This window comes from Podarcis cretensis, assembly GCF_951804945.1.
Source record: "Podarcis cretensis genome assembly, chromosome: 3".
NCBI lineage: Eukaryota > Metazoa > Chordata > Lepidosauria > Squamata > Lacertidae > Podarcis > Podarcis cretensis.
Window position 1 is genome coordinate 47079282 of NC_137172.1, and position 17290 is coordinate 47096571.

At 38.5% G+C, this 17290-nt stretch overlaps 1 protein-coding gene across 15 annotated transcripts in view; it reads right to left on the reverse strand.

Moving 5' to 3' along the window:
- Window positions 1-17290, reverse strand: part of RYR2 (ryanodine receptor 2) — a 246863-nt gene that overhangs the window by 141034 nt on the left and 88539 nt on the right. For all 15 annotated transcript variants that reach the window (XM_079969396.1, XM_079969392.1, XM_079969401.1 and 12 more), the window contains 12 exons: window positions 15987-16143; window positions 14647-14811; window positions 14168-14289; window positions 13167-13350; window positions 11629-11764; window positions 9339-9434; window positions 6203-6321; window positions 5889-6022; window positions 4879-5120; window positions 4215-4407; window positions 1662-1878; window positions 999-1103 (listed from right to left, as the gene is read on the reverse strand). In XM_079969396.1, the coding sequence (XP_079825522.1) occupies window positions 999-1103; window positions 1662-1878; window positions 4215-4407; window positions 4879-5120; window positions 5889-6022; window positions 6203-6321; window positions 9339-9434; window positions 11629-11764; window positions 13167-13350; window positions 14168-14289; window positions 14647-14811; window positions 15987-16143 (1870 nt within the window). The remainder of the gene's footprint in view (window positions 1-998; window positions 1104-1661; window positions 1879-4214; window positions 4408-4878; window positions 5121-5888; window positions 6023-6202; window positions 6322-9338; window positions 9435-11628; window positions 11765-13166; window positions 13351-14167; window positions 14290-14646; window positions 14812-15986; window positions 16144-17290) is intronic.

Below are 17290 nucleotides of genomic sequence, written 5' to 3' on the forward strand. Positions count from 1 at the left end.
TACCTCAGGTTAAGTACCGTACTTAATTCGTTCTGGAGGTCCGTTCTTAACCTGAAACTGTTCTTAACCTGAAGCACCAATTTAGCTAATGGGGCCACCTGCTGCTGCCGCGCCACCGGAGCACAATTTCTGTTCTCATCCTAAAGCAAAGTTCTTAACCTGAGGTACTATTTCTGGATTAGCGGAGTCTGTAACCTGAAGCGTATGTAACCTGAGATACCACTATACTGTAATATATAGGAATGATGTATTTATAACTGTTGGCCGAATTGTAAGATATTTCATGTAATGTGAAATTTGCTATGGCAGATATAGGCCAGGAGCCATCACACCTGGTGCTGGGAGCCATTGCCTTTGTGGGCAGGCTACCTCACTGGTGAACCACAGAACTGTGGTTTGGAGCATCTTCTCACAGGACAGCGATATTCTCAGGATCTGAACTGGCCCCATCCATCTATCCATCTATTTGGCTCTGAGAGGCAGAGAACACTATCAAAAGTCTCCTCTTGAGGTTGAGACATTGCCAGAGCAAGAAGGTCTTCCTAGCACTTGTGTGATTCAGTGCACTCTTCAGCTCTGACTGCTAACTTCATTCTTCAGCTGACTCATGGCTTGGCTCTCAACTACAGAGTCCTTGGCACAACCGCTGGCTACCCTCCAAGTGCTGTGTATGACCCAGCCCTGACAATATGTTAGAGATGCTTCTGAATAATATAAAACCCTTTTACTTGGATAACCACTTATAACCACTTATAAGCCATTTTGGCAAGTAAGGGGTATATAAACAAATAATAAAACAATTACAACAGCGATGAAAATTTAATGCAAAATCTATGTTCTCTGAAAGTGTAACTTCTGCTTCATTTCTATAGAAAAGTATTCTAAATTATATGCACATATATATTGAACATGTACAATATAATTACGCCACCTTAGTCTGCATGATATTTTAAAGCAATAAGAAAAGCAACAGAAAACAAAATTTGAAAAGCACGTACAGGACCATACTGCCATCCAAGTTCAATTTTATTCATAACCCAAAGTTCGTGGATATTCTCAGCTAGTTTTTCCCTAATTCTTTCCAGATGTGGAGGTAATACAATCTAAAGATAAAAGAGCAAATCTGTTAGAATAAAATGACACAGAGTGCAGGGGAGGGGAGAAAAAGATAATTTACCAGAATGAAATAAACTACTTGTCCAAAGTTTACATATGTTTCACTAATTACATAGTAGTAAATGACTGAACTGGAAACATAACGAAAGCAACATGCTCATAATAACAAATACTTTGAGTTTGTCAATGTACAGGAGTTTTTTTTCCCTTTTTAAAGATTTTTTTTTAATTAATCTAGATTTTCAAGATAGCCTACTACTACTATCTACTGTTTTTTGTATTTTTACTGTTGCTATGATTATTGCTTTCGTTTCTGATGTTTTGAGGAGTTTTTTATCTTTAAAAGATAGAACAATTTGTGAAAACAAATGCCTTTACAAATTAACAAATATTTAGTGTCACTGTACTTGATATCTAGACTCCCAAACAATAAAATATGAGGCAAAAAATGAAAGCAAAAGGTATTTGCAAGTTTATTGATTTTAACATAATATTATGTAGCATACTTATCCCATAGTTGAAAAGTTAATGTAGATTCTGTTTACCTGACTGGTATCTACAGGTACTGGAGTGAAAGCTGCTTGGGATAGAGATATATTTGGGCCCAGAAGGTCTCTTGTGGAATTCCGATCCTGTTTGTATTCTCTGCTGTGTTCCACTTTCAATTTCTCTTTTGGCAGAATAGCTTCAAAACAAGGAGCATATCCTGGAGGTGGAAGGAATTTAAATTCCCCATGTCGGCCTCCAAGCAAAAAACGTACCCTATAAGACAACAATTCAAATATTCCTGATGCCTTTAGTTCAATTCTAAAGTAAAATTATTCCATCAAAGTCACACTTTGCAAGTGCTGCATGTGGGATTTACAGTGGTACCTCGGGTTAAGTACTTAATTCGTTCCGGAGGTCCATACTTAACCTGAAACTGTTCTTAACCTGAAGCACCACTATAGCTAATGGGGCCTCCTGCTGCTGCCGTGCCGCCGGAGCACAATTTCTGTTCTCATCCTGAAGCAAAGTTCTTAACCCGAGGTACTATTTCTGGGTTAGCGGAGTGTGTAACCTGAAGCGTATGTAACCTGAAGCGTATGTAACCTGAGGTACCACTGTATTTCAGAGTGAATTAGTTTTATCTAAAGGTGACTGCATCTACACTAGGCTGTGATTATCTTCTCCTACTTTCTGTCTTTAAAAAAGGTAAAGGACCCCTGACAGTTAAGTCCAGTCCTGAACAACTCTGGGGTTGCGGTGTTCATCTTGTTTTACTGTCCAAGGGAGCCAACATTTGTCCACAGACAGTTTTTCCAGGTCATGTGGTCAGCATGACTAAGCCACTTCTGGTGAAACCAGAGCAGCGCGTGGAAACACCATTTACCTTCCCGCTGGAGCGGTACCTATTTACGTGCTTTCAAACTGCTTGGTTGGCAGGAGCTAGGACTGAACAACGGGAGCTCACCCCGTCGCAGGGATTCAAACCACCGACCTTCCAATCAGCAAGCCCAAGGCTCAGTGGTTTACACCACAGCGCCACCCACGTCCCACTTTCTGTCTTACCTGTGGTCTATTTAGCGATAACTACTGCTTACATTTAGGTTATTAATTTTATATGTGATATAAATGAAGAATAAGAATGCATATTTATTCAGAAGTAAGCGCCTGCCAACCTAGCAGTTCGAAAGCACCTCCGGGTGCAAGTAGATAAATAGGGACCGCTTACCAGCGGGAAGGTAAACGGCGTTTCCGTGTGCGGCTCTGGCTCTGGCTCTGGCTCTGGCCAGAGCAGCTTTGTCACGCTGGCCACGTGACCCGGAAGTGTCTCCGGACAGCGCTGGCCCCTGGCCTCTTAAGTGAGATGGGCGCACAACCCCAGAGTCTGTCAAGACTGGCCTGTACGGGCAGGGGTACCTTTACCTTTACCTTTAAGTGTGTATTCATTTGGCATACTCAATTTTGGATAAAATTAGAACTGATAAAAACCAGCGATTATATCATCACTTCATCGCTGGAATAGTGTAGTAGCGAGTAAGAGCAAAGTCTATGAGGCAGAACCAGAACAGAATGAACTCATTGTATAGTGTTAGGTATCTTTTGGCTTCAGTTCCTCATCTGTAAGATGGAAATATTGACCAACATGTGGGCCTCAGTAAAGATGTATCAGTTAATATATGTGATGTGCTTTGAGCTCTTAGGAAAAGCACTATACAACTAAATATCCCTTGGATAAGGATTTTTTTTAGAGTGCTGCACCTCCACTCACAGGAAGCCACTCTCCTCATAGAGTGGACTTGGAGTTTTGTTTTCAAAAGCAGCCTAGTGCCATTTTGAATGGGTGAGTAGATCATTTTCCTTCCCTTCTCAACCTGCTATGCCCTTTTTTGGCCAGCCATTCCAGCTCCCACTGAGGAAAAGCAACACATGTAAGTCTAAAACCCATAAGATAAAGAGATCCCTTCCAAGATCTCCTTCTGTGGAGTTTGCTTCCTCCAAATACTCTCTCTCTCTTCTAAACTTGCACAGCATTATGAACACTAGAGCCTAAAACCTTTCCTGTGCCTCAGTAGGCACAACAACCCGAAGCTTGACTGAGCAGAAAGACTATGTAAAGGAAAAAGCAACTAACTATGGATACAGGTGAATTAAATCTTCAGGACTCTTTTCGGAATTCTCTCTCGGAACCTCAATCCAGAAGATCCACAATATAAAGTTACAGGAGGTTGAATTTGATTGGGCCATGATGCTGAAAGCTTTAACCCTTTTTGCTAGACCAATTCCCAGATCTAAATCACCTGCTGGCGATTGCTCCACTTCCACAAGTACCATGTGCTTTTCCTAGCAGTGCAAATATAGCTGGTTTTTAGTGGTGTGATTCACCGCCCCAAAGAATCAAACCCATAGTGCCACTGTACATATCCAATTTGTGAAAAGTTGTTAAGAAAAAGAAAAATCAGAAGATCCAATCACACATCTGCTGTGGCGCAACTGGCTTAACCCATAGAATAAGTCCTACGCATAGAACTGAAATTTCAAAATTAAATGAATAAGACAATAAGCAAGGAAAACATGCAGTGTATTCACTGAAAATGACAAGATGGGGTACTAACTTTATCCCTGCAGAGAAGCTGACAACTGGAAAGAAAAGGCCATCTGTATTGAAATTCTCAAACATCCCCTGGACTGGCTGCCCATTTATCCGGAATGAAATGCTTGGAGCACTCAGATCAAGGCAGCAGCTGATTACATCATCAGTCCTTAACAGATGCTGGTTGGGAGAATTCACAGATCTTGCTACACAACCTAGGATATAAGAGTAAATATAATTAGAACAAAAGTTCAGCCTCATGTAAGAAAAGCTGCTTTCAGAAAACTTGGTACAAAGCCAAAGACGAATCAATACAGATTAACACAAAAAAGCACCAGTATTAGATCTCAGGAAGCTGCCTTCAACCTACTCAGAACACTGGGGTATTTCTTTCTTCAATTTGTATTTTTTTTGCTCTTGTTATGTTGAAAAATCCAATAAAAAAATTAATTATAAAAACAAGAAGGGGGGAAAAGAACAGTGGTTCATCTAGACCAATGTTCTCTATTCAGTGACTGGCAGTGGCCCTCCAGAGTTTCAGAAATATTTCTTTCCCAGCCCTGCAAAAACTGTGGCTCTTCCCCCCAAATGCAACTTGGAGAATAGTAGATGACATATTGGCTGAAATAAAGAAGTCAACTGCTAAGTGTTTTAAAAACAAAGCTAAGGTATTTAATTTGCCTTACCTGACCACAGATGAAGTCCATCAAAACTATAGGAATATAGGTCATCACCAACACCATTTCCTCCCCATTCTTCTCCTCCCACAGGGTATGGTGAATAGCCTTCTGTTGAAGCCCAGCCCACACGAAGGTGAGTAGCTTCAGCTGTCGTAAACGGTCCCACATGGTCAACCATTAGCTCATAGTACCATTTTCTATACTGAGCAGAGCCCTCGCTGATTCCAAGGAAAATATTGGGTCTCATACTGAATACAAGGGGAAAAGATGCATCAGAAAAGTTTCGTGTTTTTTAAAAGCATTATTAAACCCTCCTTTTGCTCTTTGGATTTGTACCCCAAGACAAATTACGACAAAAGAAGAACAGTCATTAAAATAACAATTAACCAACAACTAGCTCCATGTTTTGCATGTTATTTATTCAATTCCATTCATGAACTACATCCTATTAAATATCTCAAAGAAATATAACAAATAAAAACATATTTCACACGTAAAAGCAATGCAGATACAGACTATTTGCTACTGCCTCTATAAAACCCTATTCAAGTTTTAAAATTTTAATTATTCTAATGTAATGGATTTTGAATAATAATACAATTTAATAGTAATAAAATAATATTTAAATTAGATATCTTTATAACACTGTTTATAATGCACCCCAAGGTCATTGCACAAGTAAAATAACTGCAAAATAAGTAATTTAAAACCTATTTTAAAATCCACAGCATAATAAAATACAGCAGTAATCCAGATCAAACATACTACCATACTTTGAAATCAAACATCAACAAAAACGAAACAAAACTGGGAGCAGAGGTTATGTCTTCAAGAGGTGCAAAAACACCAACAGTTACTGCATATAATTTAGAAATATTAGCAGAATGGGGGGGCAGATAAACAGATTGTCTCTTAATGAATGCAACCATTATATTTGTCTACATGTGAAAAATCATTTTGATTTGTTCTTGGTTTTAGATAGAGATTGCACACACACATTCTAGTCAATTCTTTACCTGCTCACATGGTTGACAAGACGTGTCTGGAGAAGGAGATCTCGCCCTGGCAGAAGATTGTCACAAATCAAATGCTGATTAGACCGCACAGCTACTCCATGGCACACACACAGAGAGCACAAAACATCTAACACCTGGGAAAGAAATGATGCAGATGGTGATTATGATGGTTCCCAGCTCGCATGATACTGTTTCAAAACACCAAGTGTAAAACAGTAAAGACTCACCCTTGCTCTCTTAAACCCTCCCACTGAGATATTTCATAAACCAGCTACCCATTACACAGACTCTCCAACCAAATCTGTATTGCCTACCTTATGGTTTCTTCCATGTTTGTCCAAAAGGCATATAATTGATTTAATATGTCCTTCTTTAATAATATTTAAAGCTTCTGGACTTTCTACCAACACACAGTGCAAAACCTCAAGAATGCCTAAAAACATAAATAGAAAAAAGACCAGTTTATTGTTTAAATTATCTCACAATCATACATAAGATACATCCTCCCACAGGCTATATGGATGGAATAAGAATCCATATAGCATATGGATGAAACAAGATGATGGTAAAATAGGAAGAACAACATTAATGTGAATACTGCACAATTAAGAATGGGCATCTGTAATCAATCTTGTTATGAATGGAAATTTAAACATAAAATAAAAATACTTCATTCATCTTAAATCTCGCTGATAGGCACTAGAAGCAGGGAACTGAAATTAAGTACGCAACTTTCATAACACAGTTTTGTTTAATTATTTTAGATTGGCTGCATAATTAACTGATAGTTTATATGTGATTAAATCTGAACAGCTCTTATACTACCTAATTCTGTAGTTTCAGATTTTGGCCAACATGCTATGTACTAGGGGTAGGAATAATTCAGTTTTGCATCTCCTTGTTTTTTTAGGAATTTAAGTAATCTTTTGCATCTTTTTTGTCACTGAAGGAATACAAAGCTTTCATTCTTTGTGGTAATGTACCACAAAATTTCAAATGCCTAACACTGTCAAGGTAATAGAAAAGGACTGGGGTAAATGATTGTTAATACACAGCTTACAGAAAAATGTGCCTCACAGTTATGTGCTCCTAGTTTTGTTTTGTTTTATTTTAATTTGTTTTGGTGTGATATTATTTAATAGTGTAAGTAAATGATGTAAATGTAAGGAATGGTGTAAGTAAGTTATAGAATTTCCAGTGCTGCAGTAGGGAATGTTTTATAACTTATAATTTGATGTATTCTTGGAGAACAGTAATAATATGTCAAAAATAGAAAATGTCATACATTTTCTGTGTATTACAAGGGGTGTGTGAAAGATGCTCCTATAAAATGAGCAAACGAATTACATGAAAATTGAGATAATGAAGATGTAGGAAGCAGTAGGATGCAGCACTGAATCACCTATGACCTCTCAATTAACCAAAATTACCAGCCAAATGAAGCAGCAGCCAGTGCCATTAAGTATCATTAAACTTAAATAAGATTCCTGCAATGCTGCATTAAGACAAGTTCCTCTAGGTCCAGGCACAATTGTCTAGGAGATCTCTTAATATAGCAGTAGCAGGGATTTGGCACACAGTTAATTGCTGCCAGCTGCTGGTGCTACAGTCAGCACTGTAACATGGGATAAAACGAAGCCTGGACATACAACATCACAGGTTGTATGTAATGCACTGGGTAGTCTTCTATACCATTCTTCCAAATCATGTGATCAACTGCTTTTCCATGCCCACCAGAAAGAGGAAATAAATGGGGTGGGGAAACTTTCCATATTAGATATCCTTTTGTTTACAAGAAGGTTCACAGAATTATCAGCTAAGAAATTTGAAATTATCCTTGAGATCATCAAGTCTGACAGTGGTTAAACCAATTACATTTTACAACAAAGCATTCGTTTTATGCACTACTTGCAAGTTTTCCCATTTAACAGGGATATAATCAGAGGCAATCAGCTGTTGACCAACAGGACTTTTTTGTATCTCCCCCAGTTGCCAGAAGGGTAATGCTTCTTAACAAAATAAAGAAAATACATAAGTGGTTTCCTTATCATGCAGATAAGCTCATTACCTGTAACTAATTCTATTTACAGATAAAGGTTTGACTGATTTAAATATTAAATAGTGTGATAATTTAGAATTAAATAAAAGGACCATTTTTATCTCTATTATTTCCCAAAATTATACCCAGTGTCCCTAAGGGCAAACATATCATTAAAGTATTTTCAAAATGTTCCTCTTTTAATTTGAGAGAAGATAATGTGGGGGAGAATCTAAACTGTTAATTTAATTAAAATCTAAACTGCTCATTTGATTTTTATCTTAAAGCCCAAAGGCCAATTACATTTTTAATGAAGTAATCATATACAATTATCTCTGTTGAGTTTTTAAAACTAAATTGTAGAGTACTCCACCGTTCTTGGCTTCATAATCCAAACTGGAATCAGCTTCTAATTTGTAGCAAGTGACAAGTTATTGTCATTTAGAACAACAACAAAAAATGATACGGAAGTCTCAAATGGCTGCCAGTTTAAAATTTTATTCTATGTATGCTAAGATGTAGAAAAACAATTTAGGTATTTTTCAAGAAATAATAGGCATCATCCAAGAAAATGCTATTTAAAGTCTCAATGGAATCAATGGGACATAACCAGCAGTGGAAAGTGTGGTTGTTGGTGCTGCTGCTCACCTGAACTCTGCTTGGTCACATCACTGCAGCTTACCAGGAGGTAGAGGGGAAGAGGCTAATGGGCATGTATTGAAGGAGATCATGTGGAGAGATGGTGGGAGGAAGTGTACCAAAGGGAGTGGAAGAGAAAGAGAGAATGATAATGGAGTGTACTAAGAAGATCAGCCATGGGGTGGGGGGCACCACAGAGGGGGAGAGGAAGGCACCCTGCCCATGTTCAGTGGAGATTGTTGCAAGGGGGTTGTCATAAAGGAGATGGGAGAAAAGAGGCATAGGAGTAGGATAAAGTGAAAGTTCGGGTACAAAGGAAGCTGCAGAATAGGAGCTGGATGCTTCAGAACTGACTGTGTGTGAAAAGGTGGCTGAGTATCTCCAATATGGTGAGCGGGGTGGGGAGAGAACCAGGAGACCACGGGGTGGTCTCTATGCAGTAGGGGAGGTTACAGAAAAGGAAGTGTGGTATGGGCAGGCAGCCCCTGGTTTAAATATTCTCAGCTGAAATTAATGGAACTCTTGCATATTCACAAGATTATGCATGTATCTGTACAACAGAAACCCCCAGTTTAAGTTGTGTAAAATCATTCCTGCACATGAATCTTCTGTGATTTAAAAAACAATGTGTGTTTTTTACTTGCCCAAAGAGTAGAACTTAACACATGCTTGCCATTTTATTTTTAAAAAGATACAGCAGCAGATTGTACAACAGTGAAAGCAAGGGATTTTTTTTATGGGCTGTCTAGTTTTGATTAAAAAAAAATACATACCAGAAGATGCTTCCAGTCTCTCCAATCTACTAATGAGCCAATCAAGAGAGCCAGAAAACTGGGCACAATTTTTACGATTCCCTCTAATCAAAGCAGCTGAAAAGAATGAAAAGAGTGATTAGTTTTTTATTTTACCAGCTGTCATATGCATTGTAATCACATTAGTTAATACAGAACATATGTCTTACAGTGTAATCCAACCTGTTTATACTTAGAAGCAAATACTTTCACATAAATGGGGTTTACTCCTAGGTTAAGTGGGGTTAGGATTGCAGCCTCAAGTCATCTTTACAAAAGGTGAAAAATTCATAGACTTTGTTACCACATAGGCTGCATTCTCCATGCAACCCATCCTGAATAGCACACACTTTATATTTTATTCTGTATGGTGAAAAACCAACTCACATTATAAAATTATGTTTCCATGTCACTTTGCTTGGGCAAACCTTCCTCAGAGCTTATGCTCCATCAGGAAGCTACATTGAATGCCTTTCCTGACTCCTGTGTATTAAATTCAAACAGGAAAATATCCCCCATCAAGACCCATACACACTGCTTGGTCAAGTCCAAAGGCCTCTCCCACATCTACTTTTACTGAGACTAGCTGTTTTGAAGAACTAATGTGGAAAATGTCCCTTCACAGGGAGCCCTGGGAACTCCTCATGGAAGACCTTCCTCTCCCTCACTCCTGCCAGCATCAGTTTTTTTCTGTAAGCAGCCCTTCTGCCAGTTAGTCTTCTCTGACTTGGATTCTGGAGAAAAATTCAGAAATTTCTAATGCTGTCCTCTCCTTGTAAATTAGTGTTGCCCAGATCACTGCTAGATCTGAGTCTAGTGAACTTCAACAGCATGTCTGTTCCCTGGTATAAATCACCAGACAAAATGGCTTGAGGGTATGTATAAGAAGAAGCAATTGTCGTTGTCATCCAAAACAAACCATCTTTCTATCCTACACAGTCCAAGCTTCAGAGCTAAAATAGCAATCAAGAAAGAATCTTAATAAACTCCCAATTTAGAAGCATCAGAGCTGCAGCTAATTTTACCACAGGTCAGGTAAACTCTACAATTAATTGTGGAACACAGATATTCCCTGAAGACCTATTGTGCCAGGAGAGGAAAATAAGTTCCATGAGCTACTCTTGAAAATAATATTGTAGAAGAAATGTATTACTAATAATGGAACTGGGAAACATAATTCATTATACTCACACGTCTCACCTTCCCACACAGAAATGAACTATATTAGCACTATATTTAATTTGTGGAGTAACTGAGAGTGATTAAACTGTCTTGTGAAGTAATATATTTGTAACTCTTTTTCAATAGCAATATATTTATGGAACTATCAAATATCACTAAAAAAACCATTTTCCTTTGGGTGGAAAATGCAATCAGTTTGTTACATCAAAATAAAAAAAATCCTTCCAGTAGCACCTTAAAGACCAACTAAGTTAGTTCTTGGTATGAGCTTTCGTGTGCATGCACACTTCTTCAGATAGTGTGCATGCACACGAAAGCTCATACCAAGAACTAACTTAGTTGGTCTTTAAGGTGCTACTGGAAGGAATTTTTTTATTTTGTTTTGACTATGGCAGACCAACACGGCTACCTATCTGTAGTTTGTTACATATTATTTTTTAATTAAATTGATGGCTAGCCACAACATGGATAGAAACAATTTTCTTCTGTATAAAGCTTTCCTTTCAGTCTGCATTCTGATAATGCATCTGGTATATATTAAAGGCTATGAATAATGGAAACATCAGCTATCTGCTATCAACCATACATCTTAGCTATAGCTTATGGAAAACAGGACTGAATGAACAATATTCCTAAATATTGGCCCAAACCAAAATAATGAATAAAAGCACTCGCAGGGCAGTATTTAGGCTTTATTCAGCATGAGATGCTTCAATTAAGCAAGTCAGAGATTTATCCCCTGCAAAGATTTTCTCTTATAAGAAAATCCTATATAAATTCTTTAATGTATAGAATGGGCTTCACCTAGCAAACTCAGTCAGTTGAAGCCCTAAGCAAGGGTTTCTGCTTGTGCAACAAGGATCCCCTCCTATCACCTCACAGATACACTCCCTAAAATGGTTTGAGTGGACAGTAGAACCCAGAACAACACATGGGGAAGGGGAATCATTCTATTTGGTAAACTGGAATGCTTGCACAGATGAAATGTCTGTAATAGCACGATGTTGAATTCCACCCTACGGGGTTTCATTAGCATTTTTTGTGTATGTTTGGATAACAAAAATCGCCATTTCTGAAATGCATATCTTACCTAGTAATTCATACAATGAGTTTAGGATAGATTTCCAAGTCTCTCCCGCCTCCTTCCCTGCTACATCAGCAAAATGAGCTGCACTGCTGTATACGTGTAAGCGATCAATGCATTCAAGCACCAAGTTGATCATACCCTACAAGAGAAATAGCGCTTATCTCAGATAATAAGAAGTTGTTGTAACAGGGGGGAAACAACTTGCAATGAGCTTTGTAGGTACAAACAATAAAACAAAGGAGAAGAAAAAAGAAAACAATACAGGCATATATACGTGCACCCCAAAGCAGGCAAAATGCCAACATCACCCCAAAATAAATAAAAACACAAACCAAAAAAGCATGCTATACCCCTAAAAACAAGCAACCCCACAGAATACCAAAAAAGCCACAAAACCTTAATTTAAAAATAAAATAAAATTGGTGGGTGCTTAAGGGGGTTTCTAAGGCCACTGTGGTGCCCACATGTGCCCTGTTTGAGAACCCCAACCTTATTCCTTCTCTGGAGAGTTCTTATTCTTGTATTTGTTCAAGCTTGATACAGCTCTCACTCCCTGCATCACTGCATTTTTGGGAATAATGCATTTGCAAGCATTAGCCATTTCTTCTGGGGAAAAAGCATTCGGTCACAGAAGTCTGGTTTGGGTGAGTAACCTGTGGCCTGCCAGATATCATGTCTCATGAGCCTCAGCCTGCATCACCAATGGTCCTAGATGATGGGACTTCTAGTCCAGCAACCTATGGGGAGCCACAGGTCTGCCACCTCTGCATTAAAACACTAAAGCATACTTTAACACTATGAATGAGCCTCACAGTTGCAAACAACCCACTAGTCTCCCCTGGAATGGCTTCAAGGAGTATGCTTCTAGTTCTTACCAACTGAGTTTTATTCTTACATTTGAAAAGGACACACTGAGATTAGTTTAATAAATGCTGAGAAATGCTAATGATTAAGCAGTATGTCAATGCTAAAATAAATTACAGCTCACTGCCACAAGCCAAGGTAGTTTATGATATTGACTTCTTTCAACAAATCATACTTTAATTAACTAGAGTTTTCAGTTAACAAGCCAAGATAGAACTAGTTTATGATATTGACTTATTTCAGCAAATCATAGCTTAATTATCTAGAGTTATCAGTTGAAGCATAATGAATGTGTGAGCCTGAAGCTCACTGTTGCTGAATGCTAAACTATGGTTTAGGACTACATCCTAAATGATTTAGTGTTATGACTGTTCTTTGAGACTAGCAAGCAGTTCTCCTGTCACCCAACAAGGATGCTTCCATACGGTTGCAAAATTAGATGACCAGATAAATTTCTACACATCTTCCCCTAAAGTTGTTTGCCTTCAAAAACACACATAACACAAGGGGATACAAAACCACAAACTTTTCAAAACATTTTCTCTTTCTAGCATGTTTTCTTTCCAACCAAACAAAAACCTGACTCAAAGAACCTTATGCAAATCATTATGTCAAGCTGAAAGAATTATTAACCTGTCCCAAAAAGTAATGCACCAAAGGCAAACCAAGACTGCTACCTCTTCCTGGAAGAGATTCTGCCGATTCTTCAGTGCTCTTAAGCGGTTCTGCTTGTCCTCGTGCTCTAGATGCTCATCAGGTGGATGGAAGTATCCAATCAAGTCCTGGAGGCTAAGGCTGACTGACTCAATGGGTAAGTCAACAGTGGAAGACTTTGCTTTCTTGCTGAGATCATCAAGGCCCCTAAAATGAATTGTACAGCTCTTCTAAGTATGACATGCTCCCAGTCTGAGGAGCCCTCCAAACGTTCTATTTATTGTGCATTCATGATTTTTGTGTGTGCTCTTGATGCTATTTGGGCAGTCAAACGCAATATCACTTTCAATTCTGTTTGTGCCTACAAAGGTTTCAGAGTAGTCACATTTCTTCACTTCCAATCAGTGCATATCCCATAACTTCATGCTGAAACCCCATAACTTTTTATACTACAGATGTTATGTTTTATTTTTGTCATGTGTTTCTTGTGCTGCCCATTAGGGTGAGTATGGTAATGACAATTTAAATCAGGCGTGGCCAACCTGTGGCCCTACAAATGCTCTTGGACTCCAACTCCCATCAGTCCCTGTCAGCATGCCCAACAGTGCCAGGTGATGGGAGTTGTAAATAATATCTGGAGGACCAAAGGTTAGTCACCACTAATTTAAATAGGCCAGGTTCAGCCATGGTTAACATTAACCAAGGTTTATGAGCATGGTTGGTTGGTGGTTTATAAACTATGTTTATGTTGCAAGGCCTGCTTTGGATGATCAAATAAACTATAGCTTAGTATTTCATAAACCAGGCCATAGTGTCATAGGTACATAATGTGCTTTATGCGTGACAAGTGGACAAGTCGTTGTTCCCAGGGGGATACAGTCTACAATTTGATATAGGAGGTGACAACGGATGAATGGGGGGTGGGGAGTGGAGACAGTGGTAGAATGTTTGCTTGTTTAACTTACAGGTACTAAGGCCTAGCTAAGGCTAAGATATTCATTTTCAACCAGAACAAATCATGTACCTTATGAACCTGTTGAAAAGGAAGACGGTACTACGAATTACTCGCGCAGTACGTGACTCTTCATGCTGAGATCTGGACAATGTTAGGCCATCATCCATATGGCCTTCGTGGTGCATGATAGCCTGCCAAAAACAAAATCAAAGAACAAGGATCACAAAAGGATAAAACTATCATTTTGTACAGAACTCTTCCCAAATGCTCAAAGTGCTTTACATGCTGAGTTCCAGTGAGTTCTGTCTAAAAAATAGCCCTTCTATAGGTTATATGGAACTATATTGTGGTGGGGGCATGGGACTAGAGTTTCACCAGCTGCCTTGTAATCTTTGTAACATGAAATTCTGTCCCAAAGGATTCGGTGCCTACTGTTATTTTGATAGGGAAACACATTTAGTACTTGGGAAAAGTTGAAATGTAAAATGCCTTTTCATTCGCATAATATTAAACATAAATATATGATATCTTTGTGTAAAACATCTTACCTTGCGTTGCACAGATCCCATTCTTACAGACTTCGCATCCACTGACTGGTACGTGAGCCACAATCCAGTGTCAACATGCTGTATGAAGCAGACTGAGTCTCCGTACTTTATCTCAGGTGCTCCCATTCCTTCCACGTCTTTTCTTATACCCACATCCAATTTTTCCTTTTTTAAAGAGGAGGAGATACATTAGCCCATACATTTAAAAATTTTGAAAGGTGAAGTATCTTTTCCTAAATACAAAATAGTAAGCATTAAAACTGATTGCATTTGTGCATACAAACTGACCTACTTCAATTGGATTTAAGTTTATACGTTTTCAAGTATAGTAATTCTAACACACTAACTATGCACAAATTTGAAAGGCATAATCCTGCCATCCACATCACCTGCACACAGTTGATTCCCATAGACTCCCCTTCTCCCTATATGGGATATACGCATGTGTATATAAGGATGATGAAACAAGATTCAACTGAGCCTAAGGGAATCCTCCAAACTGGACTGATTCATACACATAAAATTATAGTAAATCAGTTTGGCTCTAGCAGCATTTTTTCAGCTTCACTCAGTTCTAATAAACTTAATGACATTGCGCTGAAGCTGTGATTCTTTCAGATCCATCAAAGCCAGTACAGTACACAATGCACTTTAAAGCTATTATATGAACATTAAAGATTTAAATAAAAGTTTTAAAGAAAAGAGTCCAGTTTGACAGAATGCAGCTTTTTATTAAGACTGGCATGCTTCCATCTACTGAACAGTGGGGCAGGAGTGTGAAAACTCTAAAATGGGTGTGCAAAAAAGATTAGCCAACAGTGCAGCCCTCACCGAGCCGAACTTGATTTACTCCCAGCTGAGTATTAGTTGGCAGCCCTAGATTAATACATGTTTTCCCAACACTTATGAAATTATGTTTCATCAATACAAATACACATCTGACTTTAAAAGGGTCACGATTTAACTTATATAGAGAGTAATTTATGACAAACAGACTAACAGTGAAAAAGTGTATGAATGCACACTGTACTTTAAATGGAATTTGTATCAAATGCATGATATATCAGGCCTGTAGGTATTAAGATCCAAACAGTGGTGTTCCAGATGTTGTAAAACCCAACATAACAAAATGAAATCAAAAGACAATTGCAGGAGCTGGATCTAAGATCTGCTTTCACAACTTGCACCTCTGTGTACTTTCATGGTCCACTGCTATTTAATTTCATAGAGAGAATGCTACAAGCATGCACAGCCCAACTGCTAAGAAATTATAGTTCAACTGGAAATGGTAATGTTTCCATCAAGTTTACACTATCTGTCACTGCACTTGAGTGTTCTACCTTGGAAGACCGAAAACAAAAGGCTGTAGATTTCACATCAGCTTTCTCTTTGTCTGTTAGAAGAAGGCTCTTGTCATCCATCAGGCTCAGATACTTCCCTGTTGTTATATGCCTTAATCGGAACAGCTGGCCCCATCTAATGTGACTTCCACTCCACCTAAAAAGGTTCAAATTTGCATTCTTAGATCATGTAAAATTCCATAGTTAAATGTCAAACGAAATATGAAAGGTGATTAAAAAAGTAATTTGAACTCAATTTTATAAAAACAACAATATTTTCCATTTTTTAGTTAACATTTTGGTTTTACTTTCAGAATGAATGGCACATTGGCATAGCAGTGATTTCTTAGGCAAGATAACTTTAATGTACACAAGAAGCTAGCTGCCAGCAAAGGCTACATGCTCATCTCAACAGAGGTAGCAGATCAAGAGGTGAATTATTTGGGACAATAGATCTGTCTATCATTACAGATTTTGGACACGCATTCACAAGTGCTTCATGTGGACATCAGAGTGCACAGAGAGCTCTGCGTCAAGGCGAATGGCTTGCACACCACAAGAACTAATTGAAATGAAAAGGAGATTTGAAGCTTTCACAAGAGACACCTGGGTGGACTCCATTTTATGTATGTGGAGGGATCTGGAAATGCTGCATCCAATATATTCTATTTCCCCATTTCAAAAACATATGAATTATTTCAACAGGTGAAAGACACCACTTCATGTAAAGGCTGCATCCTTCTTTTCCTTAAAGGCCTGCTATAGCAAGACAATTATGTGGCTTATGAAGACAACAGGAGAGATGGAGAGCTCAGTATTGGAGGTCTCACTAGCAGCAGCTGGAAAAACAAATGTGCTGTCATAACCATGTCACCTAACACCTAAAAGCTTCATGGCAGCGAAGCCAGTCAGGTGATTTGATACTGCTACTTGCATATTCAGAGAATCCTCTAAATTCTTCTAAGAACAGAATTCCACACACCCACACAAAACATTGGTTCATTACAACCTAGGAAACACAACTGGAATTCGCAGGTGCATGCTTTCGCTTGTACTTTGTACATCCATCTCAGACTGAAAAAGGCAAATAGCAAGGTTTCTCCTTAGTTCAGCACATTTCTTTTGTGCTACCAATAGGGGGCTGCAGAACACCGAGTTCCGTTTAAGTCAATGAGGCTCCTAGTCACAATAAATACACAATCCTCACATAAGAGATCAATTTGGCCTATAACATGCACCGATAGTAAAAGGGGTGTGAGTGTGTGTGAAGAAGATGTGTGAAGAAGACACGCCAATGCTGATTT